Genomic DNA, 17,661 nt, shown 5'->3' on the forward strand with positions numbered 1-17,661 from the left:
GTTTCTTAGGAACTAAAACAAAAAGGAACATGATGAATTGCATAAAGTAGTTCTCATTTTCTGATAAAAGTAAACCAGGACATACAATGTCAGAGTAGACTAAAGGAGAATTTTAGAAGATTTCTTTAACCTTGTTTCTTGCATGATATCATTGGACATCATAATAGACAAAATCTCCAACTAAAGTTTCCCCAAAGTCTCTAAAACAGTCTTCATTTGGACATGTCTCATATTAGAGAAAAGCAAGACAAACATATTGAGGATTCATGATTTCATGTGAAGTCTCTCAATCTTGCTCTCTCATTTTGTTTGGCATTTGTTGAGTTTTCAAGTAATTCATATTCTAATGGAATAAATGGCATATGTGGTAGATCTCATCTGCACATCAAATTAAAAGGTTCCATGATCCTTAAGGAGCAGCAACAAAACAGATGATCATAGCGTCTCTTTATAGTCATTCCTACTAATAATGGCTGTCCAAATGTGGAATATACTGCCTCAAAAGGTGGTGGGCTCTCCCTGCTCAGAAGTCTTCAAGCAAATGCTGAATTACCACTTGATATCTATGTCCTAGCATAGGCTCTTTCAGGTTTAGTTTAGACTAAATGATCATGAAGGTCACCTAAGCTCTCAAATTCTGTGGTTCCATGATAGAACCTTCCAAAGTATACACTGCAGTGACCCAGCTCTCAGGAACACTGGATCAGTTCCATCTCATGATGGAATGAATATCTGATTTTCAGAATGTGTTAAAATTTATATGGATTCTCATATCAATGTAATAGAATATTGATGTGAACACAGAATGCCAGGATTCCAGTGTCTCCACTACCAATAATCATCTGTGTGGCCTTCGACAAGTCAAATTTTTCTTCATTTTTAGAGCTGATTTAATAGCATCCTGCAGCCTTGTACTCTAAATTAATTAGCTCATAAGACAGTTAAAAAATCATTGATCTAGAGAGGGAAGTGATCTCAAAGGCTTTCTCGTCCAACTCCCTCATTTAGCAGATGAGCAGGCTGAGGCCCAGAGAAGATGTCGTTGTCCAAGTTCAGGCAGGTAGCTTAGTTCACTTCGCCATTGCCTTCTGTCAGTTGTGAGATAGATATCATTTGGAGCACTGAGGAATCTTTTCTTCCATTCCTCCCATTGGTTTATTCTCTCATATATATATATTTTTTCTTTTATCCTTTTAAGCCATGCAAAACTTTTCCCATATGCACCCTTGCATGAGAATGATCTTGAACTGATTAGGGTACAAGTACATATAAGTCAAAACCATTCAGGTCTCAATCTATACTTGGCAAATGAATATCTCTTTAAAATGAAAATTTAAAGATATTTCTCCATTTTTCAGGGGCCCTCATATGAAAGAAATAGATGTTTGTGTCTATAAAAATCTCTGCCTACTCTTAATGTAGGTATGTTTTATTTGCACATGAAAACAAGTACTCAAGCTTGTATGTAGATAGGTGTACATGTATGTAAAATTTGTTTCTCAAACTCACAGGGAAGAAAGTACAGAAAGTTTGTTGCTTCTTGTGTTAAATATACTTCAGGCTAATTGATGGAAGCCCTTGGCAGTCACTAGAAGGTGGCCAGGCAGAGCTCAGATTCTTTAGCAAAGTTGGATTTGAGTCCCAGATGGATTGTGAGGATTACTTTGATATGCAATTGAATATCATTAAGAGAAACGTCTTCCACGTCCCATTTTTTTCCTGCTTTTTTTGTTGTAATCCTAAAGCTGAGACATTTTCCTCTTAGGATGACTTGTACTCCTTGTCATACTTATGTGTTCTGTGAAGACCTTGATTAAATAAACGGATTAATGCAGTGAACTCATAAGGACTCAAGGCCAGGGCTCACGACCAATCTAAGAAATTTTAGGAGGATGACTCTGAGAAGATCCTTTCTCTTAGCTTTAATCTCTTTATTTCTCCATGGAGAACAAAAATACTTGTACAGCCTAACCTATGGGATTGCTGTAAAGACATGATAATTGTTGAGTCATTTCTATTGGGTCTGAGAATCCATGACCCGATTTGGGGTTTTCTTGGCAGAGATACTAAAGTGGTTCATCATTTCCATGTCTTGTTCCTTTTACAGAGAAGGAACCCAGACAACAGGGTTAACTGATTATCTCAGGGTCACACAGCTAGAAGGTATCTGCTAATGGATTTCCGCTCATGAGCGGAAGTCTTCCTGATTCCAAGCCCAGCACTCTATCTACTGTGCCACCTGGCTTTCTATAATCTAAACCTTCCTAAATCGAGAAAGATTAAAAAAGGTTAAATATGATTATACAATGTGAGAGATATAGTGGATAGATCCTTAGACTTAAATTTAGGAGTTCAAAGCCTTATTTGGTCATTTATTACCTGGATGACTCTATACAAGTTAATCCTTTCTAGAATCAATTCCCTTTATTTTAAACAGGGTTAAAATTACACCTAATTCTTGGGATTATTTTGAAGATCGTGTGACAGAACATTTGGTGATTTATAAACCTAAAAATTTTACCTAAATGCTAGCTATTAACATTATTGTTGCTGTTGTTAAAAGGTGAATGATAACACCTGTAACATTTACTTAATAGAGCATTTGCTGGTGTCATATAAGATAATGTGTGTAAAAGCCATAGTAAATCCTGAAGTCTTTCTAAGTCAGTTTTTTTTTTTTTTGAAGTAACATAATTCCACCAAATCACAGAATCTCAAAAGGGCCCTCAAAGTCAACTGCTGTAAGCCATAACTTTATCTGAACAAGAATCAAGTCAAATCAATGAGTATTTATTGTGCACCTGTTCTACACCAAATGGGCAAAGACATAGAAAGGCAAAAGATATCTCCTGACCCCAAGGAGCTCATAGCAGCAGGAAACAATTACATACAAGCAATATAGATTAGAGATAATTAAGTGAAGGAAGGGACTAATGGTAAGGAGCACTGGGAATGGCTTCATGTAGAAGATTGGGTTTTAGAAGGTACTTGTAAGAAAGCCAGGCAGGCAAGAGGCCTTTTATGAAGGGCTTGACAATTGGCTATGCTCAGAAGCTTCAAGCTGGCTTCCCAAACAGATGTGGCTTATTCCATTTTTTTTGGCCATAGCTCTTCCCTGGAGGCTTTCCAGATATAGTTCTCCTAGATACTAGCAAAATACTTGATAACCTCTCTGATGATATCCTGATAGAAGATATAGAGAATAGAAAAAGAAATCATCTTTCCCCATCTGACTTGGGTCAATGTTCCATTGCAATCTGTGCTTTGTTGTATGATATAATTCTATATATGATGTCATGGATTGTATGTGATATGTTACATATGATATGATATTTGGAGAATGGGTTTGTATTTCATTGAAGGGAATGCTGATCTGAGAAATCCCCCCTACCATTGCGATTTATTTTCTGAAATGGTTAGCTAAAATACTGAGATATGCAACTCCCTTGGGATCCCACAGTATCAGAACAGTACTTGATTTCACATCTTCTAGTTTTCATGAGGAGTTCTTTAACCATTATGCCAGGCTGCTTCTAAGTGGAATGTGGCATTTAATTGAGCATGGAAAAAAAATGAAAACTTTTCTCAAAGTAAGTTTGATTTATGAACCAGAGTAATGAAAGACCCCATGAATGAAGTTGTTCATTCAGTTAGCAGCTGAGGGTGATCACTAAAAGTGTTTTTAAAGGGAATTATATATACAACAAAGTGTGGTTTTCTAGGATCATAGAAATCATAGAAAATAGAATGGAAGATCATTGCATGATATAGTTGGAAGGGGCCTCTTCCAGGAAGTTTTGATCTCTCTTCCTTGGAGAGATTTATCATGTCTCCGATATTGAACGGAATTTTATATATTTAAAATTTTAATGTAATTGATTGCCTTTTCAATTTTAAATATTTTTATTTGAAGTACTGAGTTCCAAATTCTATCCTTCTTTCCCCTCACCTTTCCCTTAGATGGTAAGTAATCAGATATAGATTATAAAAATGTAGTCATTTGCAACAGTTCCATATTAGTTATTTTGTACAGAAGGCTCAAAAGGAAAAAAAAAAATGAAGAAAAGAAAGTGAAAATAGCATGTTTTGGTCTGTAACATCAGTTCTTTCTCTGGAGGCAGATAGTAAACTTCATCCTTTGGGATTGTCTTGGTTCATTGTACAGCTGAGAATAGCTAAGTCATTCACATTTCTTGCTGTTATGGTGTACAATGTTCTGGTTCTATTCACTTCACTACACATCAGTTCATTTAAATCTTTCCAGGTTTCTGAAATCATCCTGCTTCTCATTTCTTATAGCAAAATAATATTCCATTACAATCATATACCACAGCTTGGTTAGTCATTCCTCAATTAAAAGGCATCTGTGATTTCCAGTTCTTAGCAAATCAGTTTTCTTTTTATCCTCTGTATTTTATTTCATCCATTTAAAAAGAAGACTCTCAGAAGGCCTTGACCAGATCTCCAAAATAATACATGATGCAAAAATAAATTAAAAACCCCTGTTCTGGTCCCACCTTTATCTGAACAAGAATCATCTCTAAACAAGAAATTAAAGAGTCAGAGAGAGAAGGCACATAGGAGGTATACATTTTATAGATCAGGAAACTGAGACTCAGAAAGAGCTGGGGATTTGCCTACTTAACAAGCACTCATAAAACAATAGGTACATGATAAGTATTCCCTTCTTCCCAATCAGCCCATTCCCATTGCCTGATAAAGATTCCTCAGTGAACTTGAATGAAAGAATATTTTATAGTTCTTGTCAAATGCTAACTCTGTGAAAAGTCATTTTCAGTATCCAAACTAAATAAACATTGGTATCACTTCACTGATTTCTTGATTGTTTCAGAGTTTTCATTTATTTATCATTCTATTTCTTTGTTTATTTATAAAAAAGTACATATTACCTACATTATGGTACACTGCCAAGGTTGTAATAATGCTTAATACAGTCTCACTGATGAATGCTTTTACTGCATAAAATTAAAAGGAGAAACTGAATAAATTTAAAACTATGATCATCTAAGGCAAATCAAAAAGCTTTTTAAAAGGAACTTTTTGGGACCTGACACGGTGCTGGGAAAAAATTCTAGAAGAAAAATGTATCAAAAATTCCCCCCGCCCTTCAGTAAGCTTCTATTTTCTAACTTATACAAGCATAGTAAATCCATCTGGAACTGACTCCAGTACAGACAAGGCTAAAGGATATGAAGTCAGATGCTAATTGGAAAATCATGTAGTAACTTCAGCGATTCAACGGTTGTTTGTCACCGCGATATTCTTTAATTATAACATGAGTATTCTATAATTGATGCTACAGGTGTCAGAATCAGGAAACACTGTGATCTCTAAAGAATGACATTTCTTCCCTCCCATGCTTTTTAAACATGGTGTTTTCAGTCATGTTGTCAAATGCCTTCAATGAGAGCAAAGATGGAATCAAAGCCAGCTATCGCATTGATGGTAAATCCGTCAACTTGAAAGGGATACAAACCCAAACTAGAGTAGATGGAGTGTTGGCAAATGATTTTTTGGTTTACAGGTGATTGAACACCCAATGCATTTATGAAGCTGAGATGTAACGAAATATGGAACAATGTAGAGGGCCACAGATAGTGGGGGAACTCTGGCTAAGGTATAAGACCCTTTAGCCCAGAGGAAACCTGCTGACAATATCTGGTTTGGCTCCCCATTTCCCTTGATGTTCTCCCCTCCCTGAGAAGTCAGGGAGGGCAGAATCACCTCCTTTTTGGTGTTTTCACCTCCCTTCCCTGAGAAGTCAGGGAGGGTGTGACCAATTGGGATTAAGTGACTTACCCAGAGTCACACAGCTAGGATGTGTTAAAGTATCTGAGATCACATTTGAACTCAGATCCTCCTGATTCAGGGTTGGTTCAATATCAGGAAAAATATTACCATAATCTACCATTGTAATGTTCTTGTTGATTTTCTTGGAGCAGCCTTGTTTCAGCAGAGTAAACACTTAAAAACACTTGAGAGCATAGGGATAAAGAGAGCTTTCCTTAAACTAATGAGTAACTATATAAAATATAGAGCAAGCAATATTTGTAATGGAGAGAATCTGGATGCAGTTTCACTAAGATTAGGTAAGAAAAAAGGATGTCCATTATATCATGTTGGCTTTAGAAATATGAAAAAAAAATAAAAGAATTGGAATATGAAATGTCTGGGCTAGATTTCTTGAGGATCTCCCTGGAGTCTGAAGTTTGAGATTGAGCTCCAGCATACTCTCACTGTAGTCTCTCTCGAGTCTGCTTATTTCAAGTCCTCTCAGCCCTTATTACAATTATATCACTACAGCATAATGAGCATGTGTCAACTGTAGAACCATTATATCACCATATTAAATATTAGGTATATGTGAACTAGAAAACCATCATCTCATGAATCACACTGAATTAACACCCTGCTATAAGTACCTTTGCTTCAAGTAGAACACAGGTGGTCAAGTCCTCCTTGTCTTCTTAGGAAAAGGTGTGAACACAAAAGGTTATAGGGAGCCAAACCAGATATTGTCAGTGGTTTCCCCTGGGGTAAAGGATCTTAAAACTTACTCAAAGTTCCTCCACTATCTGTGGCCCTCTATGGAACAATTCTCTGCTATTTGTGCTAGATTTGGCTTAACAATTAACACCATGAAAACCCAGGTCCTCCATCAGTCAGCACTATGTCATCCATGTGCAGAAGCATCAGTTACAGTAAATGGTAAAGTTTTGCATGCTGTGGATAAGTTCTTTTATCTTCATGGTATATATTGATAATGTCTACACTGATAACGAGATTGACACACGCATTGCCAGAACTAGCTCAGTGTTTGGGATGCTCTGAAGGAAAATGTGACAAAGGAGAAATATTAGATTGGCTATCAAAACAAAGGTCTACAGAGCCATTGTGTTGACCTCATTGTTGTATGTCTGTAAAACTTGGATAGTCTACCGGCCCCAAGCCAGGAAACTGAATCGCTTCCATTTGAATTGTGTTAGGGAGATTCTGAAGATCATCTGGCAGAATGAGATACCAGATACTGAGGTTATTTCTCAAAGTAAAATGCCAAGCATTCCAACTTTACTACAGAGAGCACAACTTCATTGGGCTGGCTACGTTGTACAAATGCTGAATGGAGACTTCCCCAAAAATTTATTTTATGAAGAGCTCATATGGGACAAGTGCTTATAAAGTGATCAAAAACCATAATCCTAGAACAATGGCACAAGACCGCCAAGCATGGTGCCCTCATCAGAAAAGGTCTGCTCTATAAGCAAAGCAGAATTGAATTCACCCCCCCCAAAAAAAAAGTGAGATGTACAAAATTAGAAAAGGTACCCCAAATGTTCCTAGGCACCATTTGTGTCCCATCTGAGGCAGAGCATTCTTAGTTTGCATTATTCTGATCAACTACAGTTGAACACAGTATAACTAGCCTCTTAGATAGTGATCTCATTTTGGTCCTCTTTGACTATAAAGGACAACCAATGAGAAATAGCCCCAAAGGAAAGGAGAAAATATAACAAAGCATGTTGCTCTATGTTATATGTTAAATATATTAAACCATATATTATGTGTGAGAAATACTATCCAAGATTTGCCACAGTAAAATATATTGTGTAAAGGAAAGATCATAAAACATGGAGCTAGGAGATAGGAAAGTCTAATCCTTTCTCTGACATTAATCACTGTATGACCTTGGGCAAAGCTCACTCAGGCTTCAGGTTCCTCATCTGTACCATACACGATACATGCACTAATGAACTTACAGGATGTTACAAGCAAGGCATCTTAGAAGGAAACCTTAGAGCATGGTGCATGTGTGACCTACTTTGACCATGGGAAAGGATTATGTTGATTTTATTTCCCACAGCCTCCAAAGTGTGTTTATCTTGGGCAATTATTAAAATTAATTTGAATTCCCTGGTTGTGGAGGTGGGAAGGGAAAAAGAAACCTGTTTGGAATTAAGAAGTAGCTGTGGGCAAACCATAACTTAAGTAAATCACATTAGAAAAATGAACCAGAGAATCACTGTACTAAAAGAGGTCTTGTGAATTAGGACTTCAAGGCAAGGAAATACCTAAGTTAAGATAGATGGTGAAATGAGCCAGATTCTATTGGAAATCCACTCAAATGTTTTCTGGTGGTCAGAAGCATGATAAAGTGACCAAAAGGGTTCTTTGTGGAGCCAAGGGATATGGCTTCAGATACTCTCAGTACGTAACAATCTATATGACTTTGAACTAGTCACTTGTCCAGACTAAGAATCAGGTTTCTTATCTGTAAAATGAATCTATCGAAGTAGATGTTACTTGATTTTTTTTTTTAATCTAAATATGTGACCTTGTTTGAGTAAATGGAGCTATGGGCTCTGCTTTTTCAGGATTGTCACTGAAGTTTACCTTTTAAAAATTCCCACCTTTGCAGTGGTTAGAGCACCAGCTTTGAAGTCAGAAGGATCTGAGTTCAAATGTGATTTCAGACACTTAATACTTGCTAGTTATGTGACGACCCTGGGCAAGTCACTTCATTTTGCCTCAGCAAAAGAAAAAAAAAATTCCCACCTTTTCTATCACTCCATCCTGAACAGAAGGTTCTCTTATCCATCCAACAAAACTAATGATAGCAATTGAGAACAACAGTAACATTCACAACTAACATGTATATATCAATTTAATGTTTACAAAGTACTTTACATATATTATTGATAATGATCCTGTGATGTAGATATTATTATTATGAACAAATGAACAAGGCCGAGTCATTTTGGTCATCCTATAGAAGTTACTTATACTGGATGGTGCCAACCACAAAATTATATAGGATTTATTTTTATAACCTTTATTTATTTGTTTATTTTTAACACACATTGCTTTATGAATCATGTTGGGAGAGACAAATCAGAACAAAAGAGGAAAACCATGGAAGAAATGGGAAAAAAAAGGTGAACATAGATTTATATTTCGTGTCTTTAGTTCTTTTTTTTCTGAATACAGATGGCATTTTCTGTTCAAAGTCTATTAGGATTGCTTTGGATCACTAAACCACTGAGAAAAATCAAGTCTTTCATAGTTGATCATCACACATTCTTACTGTTATTGTGTACAATGTGTTACTGGTTCTCCTTCTTTTGCTCAACATCAGTTCGTGTAAATCTTTCCAGGCTTTTCTAAAATCAGCGTGTTCATTATATTTATAGAACAACAATAATATTTCATTACTTTCATATACCACAACTTGTTCAGCCATTTCCCGATTGATGGTCATCTAGGAGCTGCTATAAACATTTTTGCAGGGTCTTTTTCCCTCCTTTATGATTTCCTTGGGATATAGGTCCAATAATGATATTGTTGGGTCAAAGGGTACTCATAGTTTCATAGTTCTTTGAGCATAGTTCCTGATTTCTCTCCAAAATGGTTGAATGATTTCAAAACTCCACCAACAATACATTAGTGTCCAAGTTTTCCCACATCCTCTCCAACATTTATCATTATCTTTTCCTGTCATCTTAGCCACTTCTTAGAGGTGTGAGGTGATGTCTCAGATAGTTTTAATTGCATTTCTCTAGTCAATAGTGATTTAGAACATTTTTTTTCATATGACTATAGGTGGCTTTAATTTCATCATCTGAAAGTATAAGTCCAGCAAATCTCTGTTCAAAAGATGGGACACTAATCTTTAATAAAGAGTTTAAATTGTTAGGAAGTTATGGTATTGAAATGTAATCATGAGAGGAGCAGGATAGCTTACTAGATAGAAAGCAAACTTGGAACCAAGAAGATTTGGTCTCATCTTTCCTCAGAAACGTCTTGACTACGTGCCATTCTTCAGATACCATTTGCTACAAGTGAATCTATTAGTCTATATATTTCAGCTCAAGTAGCCATCACTTTTGGTGTGAGAAATTTATTGAATTGGGTGTCCCTACAGCAATGTAATCACAACATTAGTTCCCATCCCTAAACCTAGTTGAAAGTTCAATTTGCTTTTGGGAAATTTCCCCACATTTGTCCAGCTTAGTTCTGCTGTGTGCAGCCAATCAGAATGATATAAATTCCTGCTACACTTGCCGGCTTTCACATACTCAAAAACAACTATCATAACCCACTTAAGTCTTTTCTGCTTCACCTTCCATAGCAAACTTGCACATGGCATAAACTATCAGATTGCTCATTCCAAAGAAATCTGTAACGGGCTGAGGCTTGAGTTGATGTACTGAGGTCCCAAGCACATGAGGCTAAATAGTAATTGGACCATACTCTATTAATATATAAGTTTGGAGAAAGAATGGTCCCCGCCTACTCTTTGTGCAAGTCCTGATGTGTTGTATAGGAAATGACGATTCTGGTGGGTGGAGGCAGGGGAGTGAAAAAGGAAGGAGAGGAGAACTCAGACCTCTCTCTCTGCTAGCTGTTTGTTTCTCTATGACTACTCTCTAGAGCACCAGCTTTGAAGTCAAGAGGACCTGAGTTCAAATCCAGCCTCAGACACTTAACAATTCCTGGTTGTATGACCATGGGCAAGTCACAACCCCAACTGCCTCAGCAAAAAGCAGTGGGTAGAGCAAAAAGTAAAAAGAAGAAGAGAAACAAACAGCTAGCAAAGAGAGAGGTCTGAGCTCTTCTCCCCTTCCTTTTTCACTCCCCTGCATCCACCCACCAGAATCATCATTTCCTATACAACACATCAGGACTTGCACAAAGAGTAGGCGGGGGCCATTCTTTCTCCAAGCTTATATATTAACAGAGTATGGTCCAATTACTATTTAGCCTCATGTGCTTGGGACCTCAGTGCATCAACTCATGCCTCAGCCCATTACAGAAATCAAAGCTCTAGGATAAACTGAAAGCAAAGAATGCTTGTAAGATATTCTGTAGTGTTCTTCTTTTCTAAAATATAATGGTTCTCTGGGAGCAGATTTCTTGGGGAGCTTCTGGAGGCAGCCTTAGTTTCAGTTCAAAGTAATAATCCCCTAAAATGCAGCCAGCTGTTAAAGTCCACTCCTTTTATTGTCTCTTCTAAAATAGCCCAGTTAGCTTTCTTAGAAGCCTATCTCTCTCCTTGATTCCAAGAGCTCTTGCAGCTTGTCCTTTGCCTCTGCCAGCTTCAGCCTCTAGCTCTATCCGAATCTTCCCATCTGCCCAACTGAATGCTGCTTTCTCATTCTCTTAAAACTGACTCTCCTTGCTGAGGCTCCTCCTTTTATATGCTCTTTTAGAAGTGTGAATTCAAAGGTTGACTCCTCCTCTGAGAGACTGGGATTGTGGGAGCTATGACTTGTGAATCTCCCATGAAGCTCTAATGTGTGAGCTAATGTGTGACCTCTCAAAGATGCAAACTTAAGTACATAAGCAATGTTTCTATCAATTCCAGTGAGTTAACATTTTGTAAGGATTCTAACAATATTCCACTGATGACTAAAAAGATGATAGCTGGATAGATAGCTAGATGTTGGATGGCTAGATGGATGATTGTTAAATAGATATTGGTATATAGACAAATCTAGTTTCAGTTTGGGTATTTTCACAATATTATGTTGGCATTTATAATAATGTTTTTCAGTAGCTTTACTTTTATTTTAGATAAATCATTGTTGTTATTTGTCTTTTGCTCTTGAAAAAGACCATGACATCAGGGAAGTGATTCTGTAATATGCAGGTGTATTGGACTTAAGTGAGGACAGGCTGTGCTAGTCTCACATTCTCCTTTAGAGCCATCTGGATCCTGTTGCAATATATAGAAGAGGATGACTGGAGATGTCTCTAGATGTGTTTAGCTTAGATATGTTTTCACAAAGAACTCTGTCTCTCTGTATCTCTGTGTGTCTCCCTTCTCCTTTCTCTCTTTCTCTGTCTCTTTGCCTCTGTGTGTGTGTCTCTCTCTCTCTTTCTCTCTCTTAGTAGATGGATGGATAGATATTATTTGTGTGTATTAAATACAGCATAGAGATGGGAGTAGAGAGTGGAACTGAAAATCGCAAGCTTTTGTGCATAATGGGTCCAAAGATGTATATTCTCATAGCCAGAACGTCTCAGTGCTGGTTCTGTTTTCTTTTCCTGTAATTGAAAAACTAGTGATATGTAATTCACTAATTATATAGTTCCTGAAATCCAGTTAGAACAACATGACCAAAGATGGGTATGTGCATAATTCACTGACAGGTGCATGCTGGGGCCTTATTCCTGGAAGAGGGAATGAAAATGTCATCGGCCTCTTATCTGTACATTCAGGTGTTTTGTCAGAAGGTTATCGACTTGCCATTTGAAAAGATGGACAAAACCAGCTATGAGCAACTGTTCTCCTCTCTCTGAACAGAAGCTTTGTATAATATTTAAAAAGGAGAAGGGGAAGTGATCTGGTTATTTAGCATATGTGATATTAGAGAAAACCACCTTATTTAGGAAGAATACAATTAAAAATATACAAAAAGTTGCTTATAGTTTTTAGTATATTCGTTTTAAACAATGGGTTTTCCTTTTAAAGGAAGTTGGCTGATGTAAAAATATAAGGCATCAGTAATACACATAATTAAAAAGTAAAGAGTCCATCTCATTGTGAAAAGATGGGATAAGCACTGAAGTATCCATGTACTCCTTTGCTAGGAATAGAAAGCAGAGAAATTGAGAAAAGTGGGTACCAGCACATTGCATGGATTTCTTGTAGAGATCTTCTAGAAGCTCTGTAAACAAGCCTATGTAGGATAGGAAGGCAAAGAGGGACCATTATCTACATCCTTAGTGGGAATGCCTACATTGATGAGATCATCTATCCATTGAACTATTAAAGTATACTAAAAGAGTGCCCCAGTCTGTGGTGTTGCATGGGAACAAATCCTCACATAGATGTGGTAAATATTACTGATCACAAAGTTTTGTTTTTGGAAGAACCTTTCACATCAGGCCATGTTGATCAAGCTTCATTTTAAAGATTCAGAAACGGATCTCTCCCAAAAGTGAAATAGCCAAGTCAATATTCAAAAGTAAGCCCTCAGGTCCCATACCTTGCCACTGTATCACACTGCCAATCTATAAACAGACTAGACAAGCACCGACCTCTCCTAGCTCAGGGTGCACAGGGACTTTTATCCCCCAACTCCAGATTTGGCTTGTGACTTTAAGATTGATTTTTCACTCAAGGCATTTTTCAAGAGCAAATTCTTATTTATATACTGTAAATATATTTTTGCCTGATATCTTCAGGCAGTGAATTCCCTGGATGTTCACAATTTACTTTAGTGTCTTGAAGAGGTTTTATTTTCATTTTTAGTGCCACATCCCTTTTAAATGGAATATGAGTAATAAAAAGAGCCAATGGAGAATACTTGCTCTTGGTTAGTTTTCTCTTTCAACAACAGCAGCCCAACAGCTGAGAGTTAGAAGGGACCTAAGTGGGCGTCAGCGCTAACCCATACCTTTATATAATCCCTTCTAGTCATTTCAAGTCAGCAAACATTCCCTAAGCACATACTGTGTGCCGTTGTAGCCTTTGCTCAAAGACATGCTGGGAAGAGAAACCTCCTGCCTCTTGAGGTAGTCTATTCTCCTAAAGGATCCCTAAAATCATTCATTTTTTAAAAAAATCATTCATTTATTAATTCACTCAAACATCATATGAATTTATTACAGGCCTACTATGTTCCAGGTGTAGTTCTACAAACTGGAGATCTGGATCTCAATACAAAACTCAGTTCAGTGATTATTTATAGAAAGTCTTTTCTATTCCACACCCTAATAATTGTGAATATCTTCCATATTAAGTTTAACCCCAATTACTAAAGTCCCCCATAAAATGATATTTTGTCTTTTTTTCCTATGTATCTTATATAAACTTATATATGTATATGTTTTTCCCCAGTGGAAAGCAGTTTCTCTAGATCACCTTTGTTTTTTATCTCCAATGCTTAACCTCATTCCTGGCCTTTACGTGCTTACTGATTAAGTAACATGGTACCCAAAATGGAAACAGCTTCTGATTTCATAACGTTTACATTAAATTGGCAGGAAAACAATGTATGCACATAAGTCTGTGAGAAATTGGTTTCAAAATCAATGTAAGGTAATTTTCTGGGGAGTCATAAACATTGAAGAGCAGGAGGGAATAAGGCTAAATCTTTTGTGGAAAGTGATTTAATTTATCTCTTGGTAACATATTATCCCTCCTTTTGTCCTCTGGAGTCAACAAGTACAGGTCTAATCTCTCTTCCTTATAAAAGTCTCCAAAATACTTGAGGTCAGTTGGTCAGCATCTCTGACCTTCCTAGTGCTGAACTGTGGTTCATTAAAGTCACCTTCACATGATCTGAACTTAAGGCAGCATCATTGCTTGTGTGGGAAAAAGAGGAGAATTAACATTATTTTCAGCGCTATCTTGATAGTGGCCCAGCTATTACCTTGGTGTTTGCCACAGCAGTCACCTTGAAAGAGCACCATATGTAATGATTAACTTTGAGGAGCCATAATCCAGCAAGTGGACATGAAGCACATTCAGATTTATCTTTTAAGGATTTGCTTCAGGGAAAGGGGAAAAAAATAAGCCACAGCAACTCTCACTATGGGAAGACTACTAATTTTTTTTTTTTAATCTTTTATCTTCTTTTCTCCTCTGAATCTCTATATCAGAAGCTTTCCTGAGTGAATTGAAATATCAGCCTTTGTTATTACCGGTATTACTTTTGTTCATGATAAGATAACTCCTGTGGAGGTGGGAGGGTGGGAGTAGGAAGTTAGGAAGGATAAACTAATAATATGAACAGGATAGAAAGCCTGCCTATGGTGGATATAATTCTGTGGCTAAACACCTACTCGGATTCTCTCACATGCCCACTTCTTCCCCCTCAAATAATTTCTTCTGTGTATTTCCTTGTGATCATGTCTGCTTCCCCACAGTGAACACTATCAAAGCTAACTCTTGAAGTAAATGTTCAGAATTTTCTCTTTAAAAGGAGATCAGCATCTCATCACTTGGTGAAATGCTTTGGGGCTTGCTAAAGAGCAGAGGCAGTATGAGGTGGTTTTAAGTAGATTCCTTTTTGTGCTTGCAGGTACAATCATCGTGGACAACATGCTCATCAAAGGGACAGCTGGGGGCCCCAATCCTACCATTGAGCTTTCGTTAAAGGACAATACGGATTACTGGGTGATGTTGGATCCAGTCAAACAGATGCTCTTCCTAAACAGCACCGGCAGAGTCCTGGACAGAGATGTTAGTTGGTTTGTTTTGTACTCTCTTGTCTCTTGCTCTCTTTTTCCACAGAGACCTAGAAAGTTTGTAAAGAGACCAGTATTCCTTGTAGGAAACTCATGCCAAGGCCTTACCATGAATAAGTAATGTGTGACTAATGAGTGGGAGAGCAGAGGTTCAATGATGTTTTGTTTGGATTTGTGCAAATTAGATTAATGACATTCAGAAAAATGAATTGGAGACTTTTATCCTCTTTGGGGAGATGAAAATCTGTCACTTTCTTTGGAATCAAATTATGACCTTTACATGTTAGAATGATCGGGTATCTTTACCATGATGTACAGGGACCCTGGATTTATACAGAAAGGGCAAAATCTTAGGAAGATCCTAACAATTCAGACAGACTTTAACCTCAGCTCCCAGGCAGATGTGTATCAATCCTCCAGGGACCAGTCTAAATAACTCAAAATGGTCTAATATGAAGTTGACTATAGGAAGGCCATTGGTTGAGTAGTAGATATTTTTTACAACAGCTCCTCAAGATCTTTTTATTCATACAAGTGATTGAACCTGCATTAGTGAAAGCAGGATAACAACAAAGAAATTGGTCCCTGAAGTGCTGTAATATTAAAAAAAAAAAATTAAAAATCTCCCTGGACTTGATACTAGGAGGCCCAGTTTTATCATCTGAGCTCTAGTGATAATTGCATTATTAGTTATGTAAGTCTTCAAATATACTCCCAAAGGCCATCAGTTTACTCATCTGTTTAATAAATGAAGAGAATATATTCTTTGTAATTTTTTGATTGTTTAAAGTTCCCTTCTAGTTCAGTAAATTTAAAGAAATCTTCCTTGCATGATAAACTACCAATTAGCTCTTTCAATGCTCTAACAAAACATTAGAATGAGAGATTTGTTCTGTAAGAGATCTTTAGCTTCATCCAGTCTAATACCCTCACTTTATAAATAAAAGAATAAAAACCCAGAGACACTAAGAAACCTACAAAGTTTGGCACACAGGATGAGGGGAGTTAAAATGTGAACCCCAATTCTCTAATTTCTGACCAACTGCATCAGCTTACCTCCCATAGTAGTGTATACTGAATTAATATTCACAAAACCCAAGTGGGAAAAAAAAAAGAGTTGTTGGAAGTAAAATAAATAAATAAAAATAAAAGTCTGTCGAAGGGGATGATAAAGACAATGTATTTGTATATCCCCAGGTAAGACAAGGAAGGAAACATCAACTAGTGAATAAGTGAGACACCTTCAATAACATTAAGCTTCCCAAATCCATGGAATCACCAGTTTGATAACAGTGATAATGAACATGTCATTGTCGGTGATGATGATGATGGTGGTGGCAATAAGATGCTGACAATGATGTGTATGATAATAGCTGATAGAGATATAATATATTTATATTCCCATCTAAGACCACAAACCAACAAGGTTGCAACTTTATAATGAAAAGATTCATTCATTCATAAATTTATTATTAAATATTCGAGTGTGTCAGGTACTGTGTTAGGCACCAAGGGTACAAATACAAAGTACGAAATAACCCCTTTCTTCAAGAAAAACACATACTGTCAAACAGAATATATTGTTACATATGTCTATGTTTATGTTTATATATATGTGTGTATGTCTGTATTTACAAAGAATATGTGAAGCATATACTTATAGACAGATTAAATGACTAGTCCCAACATCATATAGCTAGTATAAATTAGAGTGAGGAAGAGAGAGAAGATTAAAAGGATAAATCCCTTACGGGGGAGGCAGAATTAAGCTAATTATATAAAATCAGGTGGAAGGACTCTTTCCTCCCAAATGTAGAATCTGTGTGACCCTGCTCAAATTGCTAATCCTTTTAGTATTCTCTAAATTCACTTAGCTGTTGAGATTTCCTATAAAAAGGATTAGAATGATCTAGCTCAATGAATTAGCAAAATGAAATTAGAAGTTCCTATCACCTTGTTTACATTGGGGAGCACCTGTTGGTAGTAGAAATGTTGAGCAGAAGAAGCTCAACATTTAGAGAATAGAGCTTGCCCACCCAAAGTAAACTCAGACCATTTTCACACCCAGATTTGCATATACTTCCAATGTATGAACCATAGTTAGGAGAAAAAACTGGGGCTGAAACTGAGCTGATGCATTGAGGTCCGAGCACTTAAGGCTAATTACCAATTGGACAATACTCTATTAGCATATGCTTGGAGAAAGAATGGCTCTGCCCACTACTCTGTGCAGGCTTGATCTGTTGGCCTATAGAGAGATTGGGTGGAGGATTTAGAAGGTGGAGTAAGATAAGTGAGAAAGAGGAGTTTTCTGTGTCTTCTCTCTCTCTCCTCTAGCTTTGAAAAAGAATAAAGATCATTTATCTGACTCCAGTTGATTCTAAAGTATCCGGGTGCTAACACAGTCAACACAAAATAACAACCTTGGGAATATTAATATTGGAG

The 17,661-nt window shown here is 36.9% G+C and overlaps 1 protein-coding gene across 1 annotated transcript in view; it reads left to right on the forward strand.

Moving 5' to 3' along the window:
* The window catches only part of PCDH15 (protocadherin related 15), an 859,006-nt gene that overhangs the window by 190,381 nt on the left and 650,964 nt on the right, over positions 1-17,661 (forward strand). Inside the window, exon 3 of the mRNA XM_051973865.1 lies at positions 15,051-15,211. Within this exon, the coding sequence (XP_051829825.1) occupies positions 15,051-15,211 (161 nt within the window). The remainder of the gene's footprint in view (positions 1-15,050; positions 15,212-17,661) is intronic.

This window comes from Antechinus flavipes, chromosome 2 (genome assembly GCF_016432865.1).
Source record: "Antechinus flavipes isolate AdamAnt ecotype Samford, QLD, Australia chromosome 2, AdamAnt_v2, whole genome shotgun sequence".
Lineage (NCBI taxonomy): Eukaryota > Metazoa > Chordata > Mammalia > Dasyuromorphia > Dasyuridae > Antechinus > Antechinus flavipes.